The sequence below is a fragment of the Vigna umbellata genome, chromosome 5 (assembly GCF_029865625.1).
Source record: "Vigna umbellata cultivar VRB3 chromosome 5, Vumbellata_1.0, whole genome shotgun sequence".
NCBI lineage: Eukaryota > Viridiplantae > Streptophyta > Magnoliopsida > Fabales > Fabaceae > Vigna > Vigna umbellata.
The window spans coordinates 18,024,802-18,046,013 of record NC_142169.1 but is presented as its reverse complement, the minus strand read 5'-3'; the positions used below and the strand labels follow the sequence as shown (position 1 = coordinate 18,046,013).

General features: G+C 35.1%; 1 protein-coding gene and 1 pseudogene across 2 annotated transcripts; one reads left to right on the top strand and one right to left on the bottom strand.

Moving 5' to 3' along the window:
• Positions 1–5,332: 5,332 nt before the first annotated feature.
• On the bottom strand, positions 5,333–7,971 carry LOC124839989 (ricin B-like lectin R40G3). Of its 2 annotated transcripts, none has more exons than XM_088092115.1 (4): positions 7,335–7,971; positions 7,112–7,234; positions 5,795–6,023; positions 5,333–5,626 (listed from the first exon to the last, which is right to left on the bottom strand). In XM_088092115.1, exons 1-4 carry the CDS (start codon positions 7,887–7,889, stop codon positions 5,607–5,609), a joined length of 927 nt encoding a protein of 308 aa, XP_087948241.1. In that variant the 5' UTR covers positions 7,890–7,971; the 3' UTR covers positions 5,333–5,606. The 2 variants fall into 2 exon arrangements, with proteins under 2 accessions (XP_087948241.1, XP_047171905.1); XM_047315949.2 differs by having other exon boundaries at positions 5,333–5,629; positions 7,335–7,968.
• Positions 7,972–15,580: 7,609 nt separating this feature from the next.
• LOC148197864 (uncharacterized) lies at positions 15,581–17,253 on the top strand (annotated as a pseudogene).
• The last annotated feature ends 3,959 nt before the right edge of the window (positions 17,254–21,212 follow it).

Here is a 21,212-nt window from a genome sequence, read left to right as displayed (position 1 = left end):
AGCTCTCCCTTCTCTCTACCAAATATCACCTTTTCTCTTCTCCGATCACCGTTCAGGTACCGTAGAAGCTTTTCCGGCATCCAGAGCTTCAGTTTGAACCGAACGGTTTCGAGTTCTGAACTGATAAGTTCTTCTTATCCTTAGCCGTTCGTTATCTAGTACATGCAAACCAAGTTCTGGTTGCATGATTTCATCTTGTCTGAGTCATTGTTGGTATTCTGTTATTTGGTGTAGTTTGAAGAATTTTTGAACGTAAGGGTAGAAGGAATTGTAGTAGGGCGAGCCTTAATTCTGCCTCTAGGAACGTACGTTCACGCTCAGAGGTGAGGAAAACTTATTAATTTAATTTGTATGATTATTTGCTGCATGAACGTTCGTTGACTTGATGATTGAATATGAAAAATGATTATGCTATGTTATGATGCATGAAATATATGAAATTTCTATGTTTGGATGGTATGAAATATGAAAATTGATTTTGATATGAATGTATAAAGTTATGAAACTATATGTTAAGAAATGAGTTGGAATATAAATGATTCTGATATGAAATTTTCCCTATGAAAGGGTACGTTCGTCACTGAACGGTCATTGACCGTTCGGTATTTTTAGTAAACTTGGTTAGAATTGGATTCTTTCATTTGGGAAGAATCCTAGTTGAGGACGAGCGTCTACATTTTGAAATATTGTGCTTAAGCGTTTGGCCAAGCATAGTTTGTTCTTGATATTCAGTTATAAACTTAATTATACATATATGTAATTGTATATTTTCTTTTATTCTTAAACACTACTCGAAATGGTATCTTATTATATTTATCAAGCCTTCTACTATAAGTTTAGTAGTGTTCGGTCTTACACCAAGCGCTCGTACTGAATAGTGTTGGGTCTCACACCAAGCGCTCGTACTGAGTAGCTCTCGGTCTTACACCAAGTGCTCGTACTCGTTTCTTTTATAATCGATCTTGAGGAAAATAGCGTTCGTCCAACTTAAATAGAGTTTTCTCTCTACCATGTTCGGTCATTGACTGACATTCGATTTTCTTGATGTTAAACTCAAATAAGCTAAGTACTTATAAACGTTCGCTTTCTTCATGAGAATTCTTCTAAGTATTATTCTTTGAATGTCTTGAAGAGTCTATATCCATTTGGTTCCAGCCTAGAGTCTTATTACTTGACATGGTCTTTTCGGTGTTCGGTTGGAGCTCTCAGGAGTCAGTTCATCTAATTGGCTCACTTTGTAATGAACGTTCGTTCTAGTAGTTTCTGTTATATATGATTGTACCCGGGTTCCTTCTCAAACCCGATAGTAACCCTCTTGGTTTAATCCGTTTCTGGAACTGGAGATCTCTTGGTCTCTCTCCAAGTGTTCGGTCTCGTTCGAGTTCAGTGTTGAACGTTCGGTATCTGGTGTCTTTAAAAATCTTTGAACAAAGATGAAATTGAGATGATTGATAATGAAAGATGAAGAGAGTATGATATGGATGAAATGTGTTGAGTTATGGACGAGCATTCCGGGGAGGAACGACTCATGAATGAATATTGGAATTGATAAAGTATGAATATGGGCATGCTAAGCTGGCGGTTCATCCTGATGTTCCGTGAGTACTCGTCCTCACGTAGAGGAAGGTAGGTCATGTGTGGGAACGACAGGAGGTCCCAGTCCTTAGGGTTACTTTGGACAGATAGGACTAAACTCGGGTGGCAACTGTTGAGGGTATCCCAGTTATTACATCACTCGGGTGCACGAACGCCTGTAGCTACACAGATTTCATACAATCTGGACAGTCAGTCTAGTGTTAAGCTTTGTATGAACGTATGATGAAATATATCTTTGTGTTTGATTGTGTGAAAATGTATGTTTATACATGAATTAAATTACATAAGCTTACCCTGTGTTTTCCTGTCTTGTCTTGTTTTGTACGTTCGTCTTGTCATTGCAATGATCGTCCGTGTGGATGTGAGCAGAAGGAGACGAGCTGCTAGAAGAGGCGTTGAAAGAAGAAAACTTGGTCGAAGTAGAAGTGAAGACCAAACTGTAGGATTGTTCGGTCAGTAGTCTAGTTATAGTAAGGTGGTCGTTTGATCACCTTCTTTTTTGCTAAGTGTGACCGTTCTGTAGTTTCTTTTGTGAACCGTTCGGTCAAAAGTGTACAATGTTACTTTCTCGTTCTGCTTTGTAAGGCCGTTCGGTCATAACCGTACGTTCTTCTTAGTATAAGACTGATTTGTATATTATTAAATGTGATTATTCTATTATATAGTTTTAAACTGTATTTTGGGATGTTACTTATTGAATGTTGTAATGTTTTTAAATAATTGTTCCTGTTTTCAAATAATAAATTAGGACACCCTTAAATCATGAGTTTTATCTTATAATAATGCAAAGTTTTATACGTTTCAAAAAAAGATATGACTTTTATTTCTTTTATATGATATGGCTTTCTTCAGTTTCGGTTTTCTTTAATTAATATTCTATCTTTTCAATATTAATAATATAGGATATTTTAGTTTTGATTTAAGCCATTGCGGCATTGTTTTAATTGCCGTTTCAGTGTTTTTTAAACAATATGCTATTTTTTTCAATATAGAATATTTTAGTTTTAGGTTTAAGCGCGACGTCATTTTATTTGCTATAGATATTGTATATCTATTAAATATAATATTTTAAAAGGGAAATTTGATTGATTTATATAAGGTAAGATAATATATATATATATATATATATATATATATATATATATATATATATATATCATAATATTTTATATTTAGATAAAAGAAATAATAAGGTATTATTATATGTGTTTTTAGTAATAGTGTGTATTTGAATATTTTATGTATAAGTTATGGTGACTAATTTATGTGTTTTTAATTGAGTTGTTATTATTATGTTATTTGTTTAATTATTGTTTTGAGATTGGTTGTCATATGTGGGTTGCTGCTTGAATTGTGTGCCGAGAGGAACATGAGTTGGTTGAGTTGTTGTTGATGACAAAGGTTGTTTGATAAGTCATGTTAGTGGGTAGGGATGACATAAAACCCCGTATCCGTGGATACTTGCGGATAAAATATGCTATGGGTATTTAGTACCCGTGTGTAAGAGATACCCGCGGGTAATTTTGTCTTTGTCGTCAAACCCTAAATCTCAATTTTTTTCTCCTACTCTCTTTGCATTCACATTGTCGTCACAGAAGGAGAGAAAAAAAAATGAAGTTCAATCCTAGAGTTTCCTGTTCTCCACAAATCTCGTCGTCTACCATTTTCAAACCCGAAATCGTAGGCACAAGCAGTGCCAACCAGTCATCTTTGTCACGTAAATCTCGTGAGTTTGTCATCTTTCTCTCGTGCAACCTGCAAGAAAACAGAGATTCCATAACAAAATTGCAAACTTAATCGCGCCTCTCAATCGTGACTCTAGGGAACCAAAAATGCAACTTGTGTCGTCGCCACCTCCTTCGAAGGAGCCACCATGAGAGCGCCGCTGCAAAAGAGAAGGGGCAAAACCCTATCATCACGAGGGAACCTCCAACGTGGGGAAAAATTCCTGCAGCCGCCGCGAAACATCCTTGCCCTGGTCTAATTCGTAGCGCAAGCTCTCTACATTCTGGAACCCTAATTTTTTGGGTGAGAATGAGGGCTGCCACGGGCATCTTTCCCCTACTTTCTTACGACACCAGATTGGGAGGAAAAAACCACTACAACTTGAGGAAGAAACCCTAAAGAAGGGTTTAGGCTCGGCCTATTTTCAAGAAAAAAATTAATAATAAAAAAGGTGATTTGGACTTTTAGCCCGTTTTCATAAAATAAATGATTTGAACATTGACCCAATTTTGTTTCAGAAAATTATGTTTTTTTTTTCAATTTAATTTAAACATTTTTAAAAAATCATAAAATATTTTTTTTTTTAAAAAAAGAATTGCAGGTCGAAACGGGTATCCGCGGGTTGGAAAAAATCTGCGGGTTTTTTTTATGCGGGTATCCGGTGGGTAGCGGAGCGGGTACGTGTACAGTTTTAACATGCGGGTTGGGTTTGGGTATCACACTATTCGTGCCCGACCTGACCCGTTGTCATCCCTATTAGTGGGTAACTGTGAATAATATGTTTTCTTACGTACTCAATGGCTGATGACGTGAGGGAGTCCTACGTTAGTGCGTAGGCCCGTTTTTGGTGAACCGAAAAATCCTGCGTTGATGCGTAGGCCTGGTTTTGGTGAACTGGAATGTCCTATGTTGGTGCGTAGGCCCTATTTAGGTGAATAGATCGTGTTTGATGGAGTACGAAAGAAGACATATGGTGATAGTGCTTGGGAAGTGGTGGCATGGTTTGTTTGAGTGGAAGTTAGATTAACAATGTGTTAGTGTTGTGAATTTGATTTATGTATGAGTCTTATGAGTTTAGAGGTTATTTGATAAATTGTATTATTATAATTATATTGTTACATGTGATTTTGATGTTCGTTATGCCCCTTGCATTTATGGTGATGATTTTCATCAGCGATGATTGTGTTTATACAAAAACAAATAATGTTACAGAAGATATTGGTGATGATGTGTAGAGTGATAAACGAGTGAGAAATTATTAACAAAACTTTTAAATAAAACATGTTGAAGGTTTTTAGTACAATACTTCAAGTTATAATTGGATTAATTATTACTTTTGCGTATTTTATTTGATTCTTGAGAAGATAACAAACTTTTAAATTTTTTATATAGTCCGATGGTATCAAAGTCACGAATCAATGGAAGTACTTTACTTACATATTTGGCACCTGGGTTTACAACCTGCACCCCATTTCATTTTTTCTACTTCATTTCTTTATTTAGAGATATTTTTGTTCAACTCCTGTTTGTGTTGGAGGAAAAAAAATATTTATTGATTAAAATGAAGAAAAACATTTTTTTAAAATAAGTTTTACTTTTTAAATTTTGATTACATATTAAAAAAATATTAAACTAAACAAAGTTATAATATTTTTAATTAAATAAACTAATTGTTTAACCCGCTACCGCGTTGTGATCAAACCCATAATAAACTAGACCAAATAACCCATTTAGACTGCTTTACCTAAACATACTCCCATTCAAGTAAAAATTCAAATAAATACTCCCATTCAAGTAAAAATCAAATATAATACCTGTAACAAGTATTTTTTCTATCTCTATCTATCGCTTGAATTATTCATCTTATCACACGTTTCTCTCATTAACTTCTTACAACTTCTTAATAATAAACTGTATTAGTTGTGAAAAATAAAGCACATGATGAAACATTGAAAGCCCATGATGATGGTTAGCCACATTGTACTTCCAATGTTAGTTAATTAGTCATCAGTGACAGATGAAACAAAGACATATAAAGAGGCACATAAACTGTATACACCAATATTCTGTGGTCAGCATAACAAACCAGTGTCACATGTATGTAGTAGTAATAGATAAACACACTTTATTCTATTGAAAAAGCTCATTGCATGACATAGTACCAGTAAATGCACCAGATCATTCATATATTTAGATAACACTCGCAAGAAAAACATTCAAAGCACAAACCACCAAAATACAAGCGCCAATGGTCCTCTTAACTCGCATCTTCAAAGCCACTCCACTCACAATTCCGTCAATTTTACTTCTGCATTAAGCATAATCGTAAAGATTAAACAAAAATCAGAAACAGTAATTCATTCTTTAGGAACAGAAAAACAGGGAGAAACAATTTTGTGAATTTTTCAGGCACATTCAGCAACAGAAAATGACAAATATGACAAAAACGGAAGAAACATGATAGAGAACTTACAGTAAGGTAAGATCTTCCACTGCTGGTTATCACCTTTGTTCCAGTCCCAGAGGACTATTGTAGTGCCATCATGCACACCTCCAGACTTCTTATCACCGTGGAAAGCATCCACATTAAGATGAATGTTATTCACCATCCTTATAGCTCTGTGCCCATCACCAAGGTCCCGGCTCTCAGTCCACAAAATAGACTCGTCAAGGTAGTCTGGATTGTAAGCTATCAGCCGAACCTACAATATTAAAAGTATAAAATAGAAAACGATATAGTTAACATTATTTCTGTAATAAAAGGGTTTAGGGGGCCAGAACCATCTTGTCTCACTTCAAGGTTCAAACCTCGTGCTTTACAAAGCACTGACGACAACATTACTTGCAGATGACAAGTCAAAGAAAGTGCACTACTAAAATATGCACACAGGATTGTTTTACTGTTGCTCTTGATTACACTTTTTATTTCTTTCTATTAACTTTGAAGTTTAACCCATTTTTTGTTCACGTGCATCATGTCAGTGGAAAGAAAATAGACAAACCAACAAAAGGTTAACCCAAGAAGTTGCATTGCAATTACCCCAATGCAAATAGTTTCGAAATTTGCACATCAGAACAACACGCCAAAGCATCTTTATCTTAAAAGCATAAAGCTCCAACACATTCATCATTAAAGCCATTGACAAAAGGTCCTAGCTTCACCATTCTGATTTTAACGTTATTATGATCACATATTCACACTCAGTTCCATCTCATTTCCTCCTCATTTTTCTCCTGTCTCTCTCTTCACCTTCCATTAGCTCCATTTTTTTTTTCTCTTTACCACTCACTCGGATTCATCCATCCATAAACCCCATTTTTGGTATGTACATTAGCCATTTATTGGAAACAGAAAGACTACTAAAGCAGTCAAGTGTTACTACAGTATATACATATTCAGTAGTAACAGAAAACCAATATCACAGACTGGTGTCCACTTGCAGTAACATACATCAACATTCAATGGATCACACATTTCCTGCAATCAGGAATTTAACACACAGAGTCGCTAATAATTGTAACCCGTTGGATGAAAATCAAACGGATCACATCATAACCTGTAAATAAAACTAAAATTGTGCATCTGAAATTTAATCCGTCCAATCTTCATCCACTGGTGCTGATCCCCTATTGCGTGAATGCACTGAACATAGGGATCATTCAACAAACTCACAATTCCCATGCTAAAATCCCAATTGTAAAACCAGCATATCAATTATCAAGCACAATGACATCAAAGAAAAAGAGACACTCTGCAATGAAAGAGTAAACCTTGAGAGAAAGATCTTACTGGATGAGAGCTACCAATGGAATGCTTCAAGGCCTCGCCAGTGGCCTTGTTGACCAAAGAGAAAGCAGGGCACCCCTCTGCATCCTTCACCCTGGTGCTGTACTTCTCATCCTTATACCAGTGCTGCATTTCCCAAATATTCAGATAAAAAATAATTAATCCATTACAGGAAAAGATCACATTTTTCGTGAACTGGGGTTGCGAGGGAGACACGTGAAGCTACCTGATACTCATTGGAGGGATCGGAGGGTGCGAGAATGACTTGGCCATGACGAATTGTGAGAGAGAAATCGGGCGCAGCTTTGGTGACAACCCTCACGGTGGGTTTGCTCCGGAGACCGGTGTTAGTCTGGTGGCCGACGTGGGTCACGGTGGTGGTGCTGCTGGGAGAGTTGTGAGAAGAGAAATGAGGAGTGTGGTGGTGGGACTCGTGAGCCACGTGGTGGACGGTGGAGGTGGTTCCAGGAGGGGGGTAATAAGCTGGAGCGGGAGCAGGGGAGTACCCGTGGGAGAACCCATGATCGGATTCATGGTGGTGATGAGAAGTGGGAGCTGAGTAGTTGAAATCCTGAGACACGTGTCCTGGTGGCGGCACGTGAGAGGTGTGGAACACGTTGGTCTCGGGTTGAGGGGGCGGTGGTTGAGGAGCGCCATAGAAGGGTGGGGGCGGCTGTTGGTGAGGGTTGGGGAAGGTGCTTCCCGGCGGAGGGTAAGCATTGCGTCGTTCGTCGTCGTCGTCGTCTCTGCGGTGGTGGGTGTGGCCGAAGGGAAACGACATGGTGGATTTTGAGTTTCGGAATTGGAACAGGAGAAGAATGCTTAGTGGCTAAGTTTAGTTTGGTCGATACGATTGATGTTGGAAATGAAACGTGTTGGCCGGACCCACACTACATCTATTATCTATTATTATCAATAATTATTATTATTATAAAATCTTAAATTGAATAAAATAGCACTGGTAGTTGGATACGTGGCACGGTTTCAGTTCGTGTGGAGGAGATTCTCTTTTCTGCAACTTTCGATGAACTATGTCATCAGATTCTGAAAATCCGTAACATATTGAACAACAGTTACGTGTGAACCGGTAGATATACGACTTCAATAAATAATTGCTTTTGGAGTAGAAGCTATACTAAATTAAAATATTTTTAAGGTTCTTTTAATTGATTAATTACTTGGTCATAGATTATTATTTCTGATTAACAGAAATTATCGAACAGATTTATATGGTGAAAAAAAAAATTATGACCTTAACACCACTTGCAAAATGTAAAGCAGAAAATTATTTCAGCGACATATTTTATGTTTATTTAATATTTGTTATCAGTGCATTGTTTTAGTTATCAAAACAGTGCCTCTTATTATTGAAAGAGTCAAAAGCCAAACTTTTAAAGAAAGAAGTTCAGAACGTTAGTTATTAACAGAAGAGATCAATCAGAATATCAATGATAAAAATTAAATGGAAGTTTTAAAAAAAGTTTTAGTTCCTAAGAATTAATATTTTTTGAATATTAATGTAATAAAAATAATGAAACATATGAGGACTTAAATTACCTTAGATTATTACAGTGTTCTTAGTCATTACACTGAAATAATATCTTCTATATCATTAAATTTGTTACAACAATATCTCTGTTTATAACTACAACAAGAATTAATGAGGCTGCACACTAATACTGGAAACCTTACTTACATTGCAAAGCTAACAATAATTTTTAAAAATTATAGTAAAAATAAAATCTGATGTATCTATAGTGTTAATGTTACAAACAAAACATAAAGTAGACCCCTATTAGATCTTTTCACTCATTTTTGCAAACTTACAACTTTGATTTTCTTCAATTGATGCTTATCCAAGAATGCTCCAAGATTTCACAAAAGATGTTCTTGATTAAAGCTCTTAGAATGTTTTCCGTGCCTGAAAAAGGAATTAACCATATATATATATATATATATATATATATATATGTATATGTATATATGTATATGTATGTATATGTATATGTATGTATATGTATATGTATGTATATGTATATGTATGTATATGTATATGTATGTATATGTATATGTATGTATATGTATATGTATGTATATGTATATGTATGTATATGTATATGTATGTATATGTATATGTATGTATATGTATATGTATATGTATATGTATATGTATATGTATATGTATATGTATATATATGTATATGTATATATATGTATATGTATATATATGTATATGTATATATATGTATATGTATATATATATGTATATGTATATATATGTATATATATGTATATATATACATATATATATATATATGTGGAGTTTGCTAATCTGCGTACGTCTGTTTTTCAGTTGGTACATTTTAGCAATGTGTACCGGGTTTAGTAGACAAAAATATCCTTATATATCATAGATTCTAAGTTTTAAGGTTAAGGGTATTTTAATAATTTTCATTCTCAAAACTAAAAAAAACCCCCGAAATCCTTACTCACCTCTCTCATTCCTCTCAACCCTTTCTCTTTCATCTCTCTCACTCCAACCTTTTCTCTGTCATCCCTGTAGCCCCAATTGAAAAAAATCAGAAACAACACTTGTCGTTAAACAATTTGCCTTTGTAAAGAGTTGAGTCATTGACATATTCACTTCATTAAAGATCTCTTCAATTTCACCATCTTCACTAACCTCTCTAATTTCATCATCTGCATATGTTGAATCATCATCTCTAAAAAAATCCTCCAGATTACCAATTCCTTCGGATGTCATTATGCTTGTGAAAATTAGATAAAATTATATACGAAAAAAGTTATAAAATGAAAACTCATTATAAAATCATTTTTTGTAAGAAATTGTTTGACGAGTGTTTCTGAGTTTTTCCGGGCCAATTACCAATTCCTTTGATGTCATTATGCTTGTGAAAATTAGATAAAATTAGATAAGACAAATTATAAAATTAAAAACCATTATAAAATCATCTTTTGTAAGAAATTGTGTAGCAGCGAGTATTTCTTTTCCAGGCAATTACCAATTCCTTTATGCTTGTGAAAATTGGATAAAATTAGATAAGACAAAAATTATAAAATGAAAACTCATTATAAAATCATTTTTTGTAAAATTGTTTAACGTCAGTGTTTCTGATTTTTTTCAATTGGTGCTACCATAAGATGACAGAGAAAATGTTAAAGTAAGAGAGATGAAAGAGAAAGGGTTGAGAGGAACGAGGGAAGTGAGCAAGGGTTTTGAGTTTTTTTTTAGTTTTGAGAATGAAAATTATTAAAATATCCTTAACCTTAAAACTTATAATCCATGATATAGAAGGATATTTTTGTCTACTAAAACTCGGTACACATTGCTAAAATGTACCAACTGAAAAACAGGCGTACGCGCGTTAGCAAACCCCTATATATACATATATATATATATATATATATATATATATATATATATATATATATATATATATATATATGTATATATATATATATATATATATACACACACACATACATATAACATAGGCACAATATTATCAGTTTTAATCGGTTATTTCCTTAATCGATTGAGTTAAGCTTCATAGTGTGCATCATACAATTTTAATCGATTAGATAAGTTGCTTATTTAATTAAAACATACACACTACAAATGGAAACCAAGACCGCTAAAAAAGCTTAAAGTAAAACTTGTGAGACCAATCCCAACACCCAAAACCAACAACAAATCACAACCAAACAATTACAACATTTTAAGCACAACACTCATACTCACTCAAACCAAAAATTACATTTAACACATTTCTCCAAATACACGTGACAAAAAACTCTAAAACCTCAATACAAAAATGCAACCTCAAGTTAAGAACACTTACTTGAGCTAGACTCCTCAAATTGCAATTTGAACGAACAACAAACGCAAATTGAATAACAATTTCACCAATTTTGTGTACCTTTGCACGTCTCATTTGAAAGCAAAATCAATTTCCTTTCAAAGAAACAACTTTCAATTACCACGTTTCCATGTCATATTCATTTAACTTGTCACATACATGAAAAACTAATAGCTCATTCAATATTGGCTTACGTAGACATTATGTTGTTAACTATTTAGATGTTGTTAGAAAAAAGAACTAAATTGAACAAAACTTTAAAAAAATGACCACTTTGAACGTCGAAAAAAGTTGAGGACCACTTTGAACAAAAGTGACGAAAATAAAGACCAAAACAGGTATTAAGCCTGTTAAGAAGTGGAGTTTATGCCTAACTAAATCCCACAAAACCAACTTGTAAGGTGAGATTTGCACCCACTTATATATTATAAATTGGTCTTATCTCTAGTCGATGTGGAACTTTCAACACCCCCTCATGCCGAGGTATATACATCTCGAGCGTGAGACTAGACATTAATGAGTGGTCCGATAACGGCCTGATAGCGGGTGAAATAACATGCCCAACAAACAACAAATATGTCCAAGAGAGACACTAACCTGACTCTGATACCATGTTGAATATAGTGAAAAACTATGTATGCGATTGATTTCCCTTGTGTTGATTATACAGATAGAGTCCTCTATTTATAATAGAAAAAATATGGACTAAGCCCAAAATACAAATAAGAAATAATAACAAACTAACTAAAGATAAAATTTAAATATAAAATAAAGATAATATATCTAACACTCCCCCTCAAGCTATAGTACATACATATGTTCCAAGCTTGTTACTGATATAATTCATCAAGTCTTAGTGAAAATATTTGCTTCTGCACTCAAGTAATACCAAATTGATAATGATTTGCAAGACGAGATAGAAGATGAAATAGCAACCCAAAAGACTTCCCTTGAGCAACAAATCTGGGACGTTGTTCCATGTAAATCTCTTCTTGCAAATCGCTGTTGTGGAATGCATTGTTGACATCCAATGGATCAAGAGCTCATTGTTGGAGAGCCACCACGACTATAAATAAACTAACAAAAGTCATCTTTTTCCTGGGAGAAAAAAATATATGAACGGGTCAAACACAATGGTGACAAAAGGGAGGTCAAAAGAGACGACAATGGAAGAAGTCATGGATGAACAAGAGAGAGAAACTATAAAAATCCAAGATTCTTCAATTAAGGCACCTGAAAAAGGAAAAAGAGCAACCTCGATATTCTGAATAGTTGCCTGACAGGACGCTCTGAATTAGTACTAGACATGCCACCATGCGTGACGGAAAAGGAAGCAACTCTATAACTTTAAAAGGCGCTGAGAGCACGTATGAGCTCCAATGAAGGCGTCGTTAATCGCATGGTGGTCGTCTGGCCAAGACGATGAAAATCATGTGATGGCGGTAGGCGATGGCACCGTTGACCATGGTAGCGACGAGTGTAGTGGTAAAGACAACAAGAATTTTTTTCCTCAAAAGAACCTTCGACTCTAAATACCATGTTAAAAAGTGAAGTTTAAGCCCAACTCAACCTCACAAAACTGGCTTGTAAGGTGATGTTTACATCCACTTATATATTATAAATGAGCCTTATTTCTAGTCGATGTGAGACTTTCAACAAAAAAGAACACCTTACATCAACTGATTTCATGCACTAATTTTCTTATAAAAACAAACCAGAACTTAGTAAAAAAATGAACCATAAAAAATATCAACTTTTCTTCAAGCATACACTTCAAAACATCACCCAAAAAATAATACATTCAAGAGGCAAACAACCCGTGCACTTGGCCTAAAACAACGACAGTCATTTCACTAGTAAAAAATTGATTTATTACCGTGCACATTATGCATCAGTTCACCAGAACCCGAAGCATAATATTGCGCGGTGGCATTTTTGAAATTATATCGACAGTATAGGCCTCGGTTGCAACAGAACTGCGACCACATATGTCTTTCGGCCTCGATTCTAAGGGGAACCACGACCTATTCTCCCTGAAAGTTTTTGACATTCCCGCCAAGTCAGTCCTTTAATAAATTTGCAGGGGAATAGACCTCGGTTCTGAAGGGAACCACGACCTATTGTGCCTGCAAAATTCTAACATTCCCGCCAAGTTAGTCATGAAATAAACTTGGAGTCAGACCGTCAGGGAATAGGCCTCGGTTCTAGGGAACCGCGGCATATGGTCCCTGTAAAATTCTGACATTCCCGCCAAATCAGGATTTGGAGTCAGACCGTCAGGGAATAAGCCTCAGTTTTTGGGGGAACTACGACCTATTGTCCCTGCAAAATTCTGATATTCCCCACAAGGTAGTCCTGAAATATGGAATCAGATTGTTAGAGAATATACCTCGGTTCTCAGGGGAACCGCGACCTATTCCCTTATCTGAACAAATTTTAAATATTTAAGCGAATAGGCCTCGGTTAGGCGGGGAACCGCGACATAAAGGTTGATGAAAATTTCAAAATTGCCATTTCAGATCAATTTTAATTTCAGTTATGTGGGGAACCGAGGTAGTATCCCCTCTATTATCGCGGTTTTCTAATGAACCACGGTAGTAACATTTGATTAGGTTAAAAAAATATTACAGAGAGTGAACAATTTCGTCTTCCTCGAACACGAACAGTTTTCTCCAGTGATTTTCTCTGCAACTTCTTCTTACCGCCGCGATCTTTCTCCCTTCTTCCTTATTGATTCGGATTATGAAACTTACGCTTTTTATTAATTCAGATTACGAAACTTACGTTTTGTTGTATTTTTTTGTAGGTATTGCGTTTTTTCTTTTAAATTTGTTCCGTTTCAAACCGCGGGTTGTTCCATCTTCTCCATTATTGTGTGGTTTTTCGCGCTCCCAGGTTCATATTATTCTGTTTATTAATTTTCATTTTGTTAATTTTTAATTTTTTGTAGATTGAATATGAATAATTATGTATGATTGAATGTTTGTATTGATAATTTGAATGCTTATTAATTGTATGATTGTATTATTCTGTTTATTAAGTTTTATTTTGTTAATTTTTAATTTTTTGTGTGTTGAATATGAATAATTATGTATGATTGAATGTTTGAATTGATAATTTGAATGTTTATTAATTTTTTGATTGTATGATTGAATTGATTGTATGTTGAATATATTGTATAATTGTATGATTGTAATTTTGTAGAATATTTATGTATGGATCGAAATTGGATTAATTTACCACGCATTAGTGCTGAGTACGAGAGAGGGGTAAGGGAATTTATACAATTTTCGCAACGTAATGGGGGTAGAAGTGATGATGAAGTGAAGTTTAGATGTCCTTGTGTGAACTGTTTGAATGTTAGAAAGTTGAACGCAACCCAAATTAGAGAACATCTTATCTTTGATGGTTTCCTAAGATGTTATACAACATGGATATGACATGGCGAAGAAATGCAATTTTAAACTGACTCTCAAACTGAAAATGTTATTGATTCCACCATGGAAGAAGATCGACCAGATGAAGGCAAATTAGAGGACATGATCCACGATGTTGGCGTAGAAAATTTTGCCAAAGCTCATGTGTATGAGACGATGTCGACTGATGCGGAAACACTTTTGTATGTCAGTTTAACTAAGTTCACACGTTTGATAGTGGTGTTAAGGCTCATGAATTTGAAGGCGACTAATGGATGAACTGATAAGAGTTTCACAAAATTGTTGACGTTGTTGACTGAAATGCTGCCAGATGGAAATACACTACCCACTCGTAATTATGATGCGAAGAAAATTCTTTGTCCGATGGGTATGAAGTATAAAAGGATACATGCTTGTCCCAATGACTGCATTTGATATAGGAAAGAGTTTGAATTTTTGACAAAGTGTCCAAAATGTGGGTTATCCTGATACAAGTCAAAAAACAATAATGAAGATAAAGGTCAGAGAGAAAAAAATGGATCTGCTTTGAAAGTTGTTTGGTACCTTCCAATTGTGCCCAGACTTAAGCGTTTGTTTCCAAATCCAAAAGATGCTATAAACCTTAGATGACATGTAGATGAGAGAAAAATAGATGGGTTGCTTCGTCATCCAGCTGATTCAAAGCAATGGAAAAATATTGATCAACAATTCCCCTAATTTGGTAAAGAGTGTAGAAATCTTAGACATGGTTTAGCCACTAATGGAATGAACCCATTTGGTAATCTAAGTACCAATAATAGTTGTTGGCCAGTTATATTGATAATTTACAACTTATCTCCTGCATTGTGCATGAAGAGGAAGTACATGATGTTGTCTATGATGATATCTGGTCCAAAGCAGCCTGGAAATGACATAGATGTTTATCTAAGCCCACTAGTTGAAGACTTGAAGTTGTTGTGGGTGGATGAGGTTGAAATATTTGATGCATTCATATTTAGGATGAAGCACCAAATTCACTTAATGGCCTTCAAATTCATCAAAAAGTTAATAAAATACATCATGTATTTAGGAAAACATCCAAGAAGTCATCTGTAACGACCCCTTAGAAGAAGAAATCAATATTCTTTGATCTTCCATACTGGTCAAAGTTAGATGTTAGACATTGCATAGATGTGATGCATGTAGAGAAGAATGTGTGTGATAGCTTGATTGGTACACTACTAAACATTCAGGGAAAGACAAAAGATGGAGTGAATGCTTGTTTGGATTTATTTGACATGAATATCCGAAAAGAGTTGGCACCTAGAGAGATTGGTAAATGTACTTATTTTTCCCCTGCATGTTACACAATGTCTAGACAAGAGAAGATAAATTTTTGCCTTTGTTTAAAGAGTATCAAAGTACCATAAGGATACTATTCAAATATGAAGAGTTTAGTGTCAATGCAAGACTTAAAGCTTGTTGGCATGAAGTCTCACAATTGCCAAGTCTTAATGCAACAATTGTTACCGGTGGCTATTCATGGAATTTTGCCAAAAATGTTAGGCATACCATAAACAGGTTGTGTTCATTTTTCTCATCAATTTGTAGTCAAGTCATTGATCCTACAAAGTTATATGAACTTCAAGGCGAGATTGTTATCATCTTGTGTCAACTAGAGATGTTTTTCCCTCCATCTTTTTTTGACATCATGGCACATTTACTTGTTCATTTGGTTAGAGAAATGAAGTTGTGTGGATCGGTATACTTAAGATGGATGTATGCTATTAAGCGTTATATGAAAATTTTGAAAGGGTACGTTAAAAATCCATATCGTCTCGAAGGTTCAATGATTGAAAGGTTACTATTGAAGAAAGTATCGAGTTTTGTTCAGATTACATGACATCAACAAATCCAATAGGAGTTCCTCACACATCATGGTTGAATAAATGTTCTACAAGTAAAAGCATCCGAGGTGTGAATGTGGTGATAAAAGATCGCGAAGAATTGTTGCAAGCACATCTTTATATATTGAACAACATAGATGAGGTGATTCCTTTTTTGCAAGCATACAAAGCCATTGTGAAGAATAAAAATCCAAGACAATAAGAGAAATGACAGTTGATGGAGCATAACAAAACATTTATGTCTTGGTTCAAATCTGAAATTGACAAAGAGCCACATTCTTCTCAAACTTTGTTGTGGCTTGCAAATGATTTAAAATTTGATGTTGTATGTTGTACATGTTATGAAGTTAATAATTGCACATTCTATACGAAGACTTTGGATGATAAAAGCACAGTACAAAATAGTGGAGTCAGTTTAGAAGCTGAGTCGCTTCAATTTTCCATATCAAAAGATCAATCTCCTGTACTTGGATCAATGAAATATTATGGTATAATAGAAGAGATATGGGAGGTTTATTACACCAAATTTTTTGTTCCATTGTTCAAATGTCAGTGGTTTGACAATAAGAGTGGTGTGAAAATAGATGAATCAGGTATGACACTAATTGATTTTTGAAAGGTGGGTTATCGAGACGAACCGTTTATCATGGTACATATAGCATCTCAGGTTTTTTATGTAAAAGATCCTGTGTCTGACCATTAGTATGTCGCTCTTCAAGGCAAAAAACAAATTGAAGTTAACGAAGACAATCTGATTAATATTCATATTGTTGACAACCATTCATTTCAAACTACGAAAAATTTGGATGACCAACCTCTAGTTGACGATGTACATGCAATTCGGTCAGATCATAATGAGGGAATATACATATGATGAATCCATATCTTTATGTATAAATTTCAAATTTGTGTATAAGTTTTTTATTAATATTTCCTATGACTACTATTACATGTTTTGTTAAATTATATGATATTACATAAGTGTTTTATTAATATTACATGTTATTTATTTTGACAGATATATGGCTGACCATCCACATTCATCAGGGGATGAGGCTCCTCCATCCAGACCTACTAGAGGACCCACCAAAATGAAACAACTTTTGGTCAGAAAAAAGAGTGGTGAAAGAACACTCGTGAATGTTAATGTGATCACGGGTGTTTCATCTAGCCCAAATGCAGATGACTTCCGATCATACCTTGGAGTAGTGGCACGTGATAGGATTAATATTCTTATTCCATCTTTTGACCATGTGTCCGAGGTTGATCGGAACATTATATGGAACGATATATTGGTAAGTTATTAACTAATATCATTTGAATTACAGTTTGCTTATATTGATAATTTTGTACTAATACAACTTTATTATGTTTATTTCAGATGAAATTTGACATTCCAAATGTCACAACACTTAAAAATAAGTGTTTATCAATTGTTGCTGAAAACTTTCGGGGTTTTAAGAGTAAGTTGACCTCGAGATATATATTTGGAAGCAAAAAAAATAAGTCTCCATGTCAAACATATAAGGCCATTGATGAGGAGACTTGGCGCCTCTTTGTACAGAGTCAGACATCAGAGGAATGGAAGGTTAGTATAGTTGATATTATTCAATTCTTCATTAACAAATATATATCATATGAACTAATTAATTAAACATATGTGACAGGAAAAAAGAAGCAAAGCACAAAGAATAAATGCTCAAAATAAAAACCCCCACCTATTATCTTGTGGTGGGTATAGGAAGCTTGAGGAGAAAATCCTCAACCAAAAGGTAGAAGCTAGACCATCATCTGAGGGTGGTAGCCCCCAGCCTCCTTCTCCACCTTCTCGACATGAGAAATGGAAGTTGGCTCGTTTAAGATCATCGGGCGCCTACTCTTCTGACACTGCACGGGAAATATCTGAAAGAATTGTAAGTTATCACTGTTCCTAAAATAATAATAATTTCATTATACATACTAGGCTTAATACCTCTTTTGGTCCCTCTTTATAAGGGAAATGTTCAAGTCCGTCCTACTTTTTTTAAAAAGTTCAATGTGGTCCCAACTTGTGAAAAAAGTGTCCAATTTAATCCTTTTTGGTTACGGCGTCAAATTTTTAACGACGCAGCTGCCACCCTAGACAAAAGTTAATGACGTGTATAGTTTCTCTGACTGTGTGGCAACCCTAATTCCCAAATCCTAGCTTCCATGTGCCGCCAATTCCCCAATTTTGATTGCAGACACTTACCTTCGTCCCTCCCATCCTACGAGGCCCATCCTGCGAGGGGCTAGCCGAATCGTAACCCATGTTGTCGAACCAGAGCTATATGAATTATAGCCCAATTCAGCACGAACTCATCACAGCAGCTCCAAAACACAATTCCAGCAAAATCAATTTCAATTACTGCCTTCTTCTAGTGCTTCTGTGCCTCGAAAACCCTATTTAAACTTCACTAACCCTATTCCACTCTGCAATTTTTCCCTTCGTCCCCTAAAGAAAACAAAGCCTGCAAATTAGGTTTCCTCGCCGCGGACCAGATTAAGTTCAACAGAACAGAATATTGCCCTGGCCTGTTGGTGAACGAACGAAGGGTTCCAACGAATCAGCCTTTAGAGTTTATCAGAAATTTCCTAATTGAGTTGCAACTTGTTATCAGAAATATCCAAATGAAAGCCCTTTATTTTGAATTGAGTTTCATGTTGTTGATGCCGCAAGTTGTGTTATTTATTTTGAAAGTGATACCACCAGGGTGATACCCAATTTGGATTTCCAATTCCTCCAAAATGCTTATCCCCAAATCGTGATTTCTGCAACCCAAACCCTAACTCAGAATTTTTTAATCACTGCCACGTGAACTTTAATGAAAAACATTGTCATTGCCACGTTATGAAGCTAAACAGCCACGTTGCACAGATCATTCCACGCTGTCAGCTGGATCGTTAAATATTTAACGCCGTGACCAAAAAGGATTTAATTGGACACTTTTTTCACAAGTTGGGACCACATTGAACTTTTTAAAAAAGGTAGGACGGACTTGAACATTTCCCTTATAAAGAGGGACCAAAAGAAGTATTAAGCCTACATACTATCTTAAACTTTTTTAAGAATAATGGTGTTTTGTTATGTTACAGGACTCCTTGGTTGAGAAGAGCTCCCAAGGTCAATTCACCCCAGAGGGTCGTCAGGATATTCTTACCACTACAATTGGGCAACCTGAGCACCCTGAACGTGTGCGTGCTGCTGGAACTGGAGTAGGCATTCAAGATTATTTTGGGAGTTCTTCTTGTCAGACTTCATATGCATACAGCGAAGCACAAGAACAAAGGCTGACACAAGAGATCATAAATAAGCTTCGAGCGGACCTTAAGGAGGAGCTTAGGACAAAGCTTAGGGAGGAATTGTATAATGAGGTCACTACATAAGTGACTGACAGAGTTATGCGCTAGTTCCAACAGCAGAGAGTTATGGCATGCGCCTGATGCCATCTCTTGTACAGGAACATGAACATGTTGTGCCTCCCACAGGTTAAATTAATAAACATTTATGTTCAATAATTTCTATGTTTAGTATAATCTAACATTTACTCTAACAGGGAGAAGTGGGAAAGGAAGTTGTTCAGCACCAACCGTCCTAGGGGATGACATGGACGATGCTAGTCCATGTCTGCTATACATTTTATATGGTACCGGGACAATGCTGGTAGCTCGTGGAACAGTGTTTCAGACAACGATTGTTGTTCATGGTATGGAGCTATCAGAGGATGAGGTGAAGGTCTCAGTAGACGACATTATCATACCAGATGCCTCAATTCCTCTGCCTAGATGAGATTTTCATTATGGCACAGGCATTCCAGTCTTTTATCGCTTGGCCTAAACACTTGGTTGGTTCGGTTCTGACCCCCCGATATGGAATTCTACTTTACACTTCTCAATTTTAAAGTTTATATATTATTGATGTCAAAATTTATCTTATTTTTCCATGTAACAACAGACGCATGCACAGAACAAAATTCGTTTATCTGAGAATGATCCTCTTGGTGCATTGCAACAACTTGCTGACATCATTGGAAATAAGCCTTTGGAGGTTAAATATGATGCTAATGTATTTGGGAGAGGCTTTGAGGTCCCAATATACGTACATAGCCAAGATGTCAAAAAGCTTGCGTCGGGAACAGAAGAGTTGAATATTACATTAGTTCAGCTATGGATGATGTAAGTCTATGAGCAATTATTTATATAAAATTGATTTATATATCAAGTATACTTATATCAAAGGTAATTTTTTATTTCACATATATGTTTGGTGTCAGTAGCAACTTGGGGTACAATGATGTCTATGGGTTCACTGATCCCCAAGTCATTCACGAAACAAATGATTTTGATGAGATCACAACATATCTCACAAGTAGATTTGCAAGCGGGAAGAAGATACTTTTTATTCCTTATATATATGGGTAAGTGAACTTTGTTAACATAATAAAGTTCCATATGTGATTTTAATATATAATAATTAAGTTATTATGAATTTCAGGTGCCATTGGCAGCTACTTGTTATTTCTGTACAGGGACTAATGATAGTTTTTTATGACATCTTGGATTGAGTATAATTTTACTAGCTAGAGACAAACCTATCATAACTATGATGGAATGTGTCAACACAATTTTGTCCGGGTTGAAAAAATGTGTTTTTATTGGTTTTTTTTTATTATTTTTTATTATTTTATTTTACCCTTTTGTTTTATTCTATTTTTATGTATGTAGATTTTTGCTTTTAATTCAATTTCTATTTTTCTTATCTTCAATTTGTTTTAATAGAGTTAATTAATCAAAATAATTAAAAAATTGAAAAATAAAATTAAAACTGAAAATAATTAAAAAATAAAATAAAATTGAAAAAAAATAAAAATAAAAAATAGAAAACGTGGAAAAGGGCGCGTAT

Coding starts and splice junctions, on each gene's coding strand:
- LOC124839989 (XM_088092115.1), bottom strand. CDS start 7,889: ATGTCGTTTCCCTTCGGCCACACCCACCACCGCAGAGACGACGACGAC. Junction 7,235..7,334: donor ATCCCTCCAATGAGTATCAG/GTAGCTTCACGT, acceptor TGGGAAATGCAG/CACTGGTATAAGGATGAGAA. Junction 6,024..7,111: donor CCATTGGTAGCTCTCATCCA/GTAAGATCTTTC, acceptor TTAATATTGTAG/GTTCGGCTGATAGCTTACAA.